The 3,932-nt window shown below is 30.8% G+C and overlaps 1 protein-coding gene across 1 annotated transcript; it reads left to right on the top strand.

The window, feature by feature from the left end:
- The first annotated feature begins 945 nt into the window (after positions 1–945).
- On the top strand, positions 946–2,196 carry LOC112904852 (odorant receptor 42a-like). The gene is made up of 3 exons (XM_025975951.1): positions 946–1,165; positions 1,716–1,871; positions 2,033–2,196. Exons 1-3 carry the CDS (start codon positions 1,151–1,153, stop codon positions 2,087–2,089), a joined length of 228 nt encoding a protein of 75 aa, XP_025831736.1. The 5' UTR covers positions 946–1,150; the 3' UTR covers positions 2,090–2,196.
- The last annotated feature ends 1,736 nt before the right edge of the window (positions 2,197–3,932 follow it).

The raw sequence follows: 3,932 nt of genomic DNA, 5'->3' as shown, positions 1-3,932 counted from the left end.
ATCCTCAACTGGCAATCGGACTTTTATTCCATATTTCTACAGTATTTAAAGCAACGTATTTTAAGTGTATGAAGACAAAATATGAAACATTGATGTGCTACCTTCAATATGAAACACTCGTCACTGAAAATGAAGAAATTTTGGAAATTTTTGAGAAAGAAAAAGATGCCAGCCGAAGATTCAATAAAATATACGAAATAATTATGTTATTTGGTATTTTCGGTTTCACAGTTCCACCAGTAGCAATAGCTTTATACAATATTTTTGGAAATAGTAATGGCACACTGATTACTATAGAACTGTCGTTTCCTGTTTCATTACCTTACAAGATGGATACAGTGAATGGGTATACGTTAGGTGCCGTTCATATGTTTGTTGAAATTCATCTTATCGGGTTCGCATTTATTGCAATGGATGTTTTGATAGCTGGATTGATGAGAACTATCATTGCTCATTTGAAATGTCTTGCAAGACAATTTTTAACCATTCAAGCCAAAAACGACGTAAAAGGTCAAGTAAAGGAGGATGAGTTTATAAAGGCTATACAATATTTACAACGAATATACAAGTATATAATTCATTCATTTTCATCTTAGCGGATTAAAAATTAACATACTAATATTAATAATTCCAAGTTAAATTAACTTTTTTAAAATGAAATCATTTATTAAAGCAAAAGGGTTACACGACATCCATAAATCCACTTTAAAAGAATTATCTTTATTTAGTTATTATGCACATCAACGATATCTTTACATATTTATCATTTTAATTTCGAGAACATTTATGAGAGAAGCAAAATATGATTACACTTGAGTTTATTTTTAGAGGACAACGTGATCTCGAAAATCTTCAAAATGTTGTGCTTTTTATACAATATGTATGTTCAATTGCAATACTTGCTGTGGGTTTATACAGAAATACTAAAGTGAGTATGACTGCGTTTTTAACTGACGTGTATCGTATTTATTACAATAACTAATTATACCTAATCAGTTCTTACGTGTAACATAAACCGCAGACTAAGGGAGTTGTAGTAATTAGAATAATTATTTTGAAGGACTTCAAAGTGGATCTCGCCCTATTGAAATCATGCGGTTTTTTTATAATAGTCTTATTCCAACCATTTCTGTATTGTTACTTTGGAGATATGGTTACTAGAGAGGTAAGTAAAGGCAAGAGCTTAAAAATGTAGTTAGCTTTTAAATAATTCACGATATTGTACTTTGTATATGTATAAGTTAAGCTAAAGTAATTCATTTGCATATTATTTGTACTATCTAACTATTAAGTACCTATAGTGTCAACATTATTTAGACAATGTGATTATTGGGGCAGAATTAGTCAAATATTCCAGCAATTTTACAAAATATCCAATAAAAATTGGATAAAGTAATAAATCACAATACTTCAGCTTATTTTATATTGCAAGGGTAGGTACAATTAAGGAGGAATGAAGAGTATAATCGAAAGTCAATGGAACTTAAAAAAGAAGGACACTATAATTAGCAAAACCAATAAAAACTAACACAATTGTTCTAGGCTTTTTGCGCTAACGTCTTTCTTTTTGACATCATTCGACGTTTGATTATCAGTTTAATTAATATGCATAATATTCATTTAATCACATTGTCTATAACATATGCAACCGCAATAATAAGTTACACAAGCACGACTTAACGCTGGTTCAGTATCATGAATTTCATTCCTACTAGGTTGAGAATGTAAAAATGGCTTTATACGAAAGTGATTGGATCGGTAGTCGATTAAGATATCAGCGGCTTATGCTCCTTACGTTAACACGATTGAACCGACCCTTACTCTTCACCTGTGGAAAACTAATGCCACTGAGCAAATCTACCTTTATTTCAGTAAGTAAAATAATCTTCTCCAACACAACTTAAAAAAAATCGAAATTAACAAATTGAATTAAAAAAGCTTTTATTTACCATAGGCAATAAGTCTGTTTCTATTTCCGGAAATGTTAACGTTGACAAAATAAACCATAAGTATGTTGTTCTCTTAATTTCAGATTGTTAAGACGGCGTATTCTGCATTCAACTTACTAAAGCGTTCAAATCATTATTAAAATTATGGTTCAGGTTCAGGAACATTTAAGCACATGGATATATAAGCTATTTATATGTATATCTGTATAGGAAATACGTTGCTTCGATGTTTTATTAGCCCATATTATGTAGAAAATAAGTACTGTGTATTTTAAATCAATTATTGTACATTGTACAGTACCTCTACAAATAAATGCTGAAGTAGATCAATAATTCTAAGAGAAAAACGTATCTTGATTTTCATAAAAAGATGTGAATACAAAATATCTTGTTAGACTTGGATAAACTAATAAAATAAAATTTCTAAATGATTTTTATTTTAACTGAACAATTTACTTTACTTTTTTGTTTTCTATACGTCGGGAACAGTATTCTCTTTTTGGATGTCAGTTTCTGTACCCGTGGCAATGTGTGTACATACAAAAAATCATGATAATCGGTGGACTAATTAAGGCGTGAAATTGTTACAAACAAACTCACATACGCATTTATAATATTATTCAAGATTACTGGGGTAAATGGAGTCATGAAGGAATCATGACTTTAGTCGAAAGTCGAATGAAGTTAGAAAACCAATAAAAATACACGCAGAAAACTAAACTTTTATGGCAACGCAAAAAAAAACAATTTTCGATTGTAAATGACCGAATTTTTCCGTAGAAATTATAGAATTTATTAGGTAATTTATAATAATCTCAACTTTGACATGTTTCTTTAAAAATTATTTCGTTTCTTAATTATTACAATTAAATTTGTACGATCAACTAAAATACCAAGTAAATTTATTTCTGTTGGGATTTTATTTTTATAAATTCGGGTCCAAATTGTAAATTTTATTATTTTCGCTTACAAAGCAACGGGCTAGTGGGATAATTGTAAATATCGCTTTAATATTTAGGTAAATTTTCGTTTTTCATTTTCTCCGTGTAGCGCTGTTTATTGGGATTAAGTCAATTATAGTTACCCCAGGTTTTTTTCTGCTTTTTTTATTTTTAAATTCATTCGACTATATCCCTTAAATTTATTAGTTTAACCAACCCCAAATGGCTTAATTTATAAAAATATCTATTACTCAATTTAGTCGCTATGCTTATCCTTAGTGCCCAGTCATTATGTGCAGATAATCACCTTTTCACATTAGGTATCTGTAACATACGTTATACCCTTATTAGTGTTGCTTAAACTTTTTTTTATGATGTGTGTAGGTAGATAAATGTGCTGCCGAAGTGCGTGATGAAACTTTAACTTTTCAATTCCGCACCTTTCAGAACTTGTTAGGCATTGAATGTATTTCAAACTGTCACTTAAAGTGATCCTGCGCCGAACTTTTTAGATCTCCTTGTTCTCTTCGCTTATTTCTTCCAACAGCACTCTACAAAATTTGATTTTATCGTTGTTCGAAGGAAGATAAAGAAGACTTTCTTGGGTTCCCTAATAGAATCTTAATTTCCCTCAGGAATATCAATAGTTATATGTTCTTATACAAATCGATAGTGACGATCATAGATAGATACATTTGCATAGGGTATGCCGAAATGAAATCTAAAATTTATTTTCACGTTGCTTTTTATAAAGGTAATATCTTAGTTTTAGGTATGTATGTAGGAGAGGCCGGGGCTATTTGACTAACTTTTTATCATCATCATCATCATCATCATCATCATCAGGGTCGTCAGTCCTAAGACTGGTTGGACACGTACCTCCACTTTTTCCTATCCTCAGCTAAACTTCGCATTTCCCTAAGACTAAAACAGCCCACATCCTTAACTATTTGCGAACAGTAATCTAATCTAGGTCTACCTCTACCCCTCCTAACTCCTGTTTCTGCCTCTAATATGTCTCTGACTAGACCTTCATGCCTGA

Source organism: Agrilus planipennis, unplaced genomic scaffold (genome assembly GCF_000699045.2).
Source record: "Agrilus planipennis isolate EAB-ADULT unplaced genomic scaffold, Apla_2.0 scaffold12, whole genome shotgun sequence".
Classification (NCBI taxonomy): domain Eukaryota; kingdom Metazoa; phylum Arthropoda; class Insecta; order Coleoptera; family Buprestidae; genus Agrilus; species Agrilus planipennis.
This window is presented reverse-complemented; position numbering and strand designations above follow the sequence as displayed.

Coding starts and splice junctions, on each gene's coding strand:
- LOC112904852 (XM_025975951.1), top strand. Junction 1,872..2,032: donor GCAAATCTACCTTTATTTCA/GTAAGTAAAATA, acceptor TCTTAATTTCAG/ATTGTTAAGACGGCGTATTC.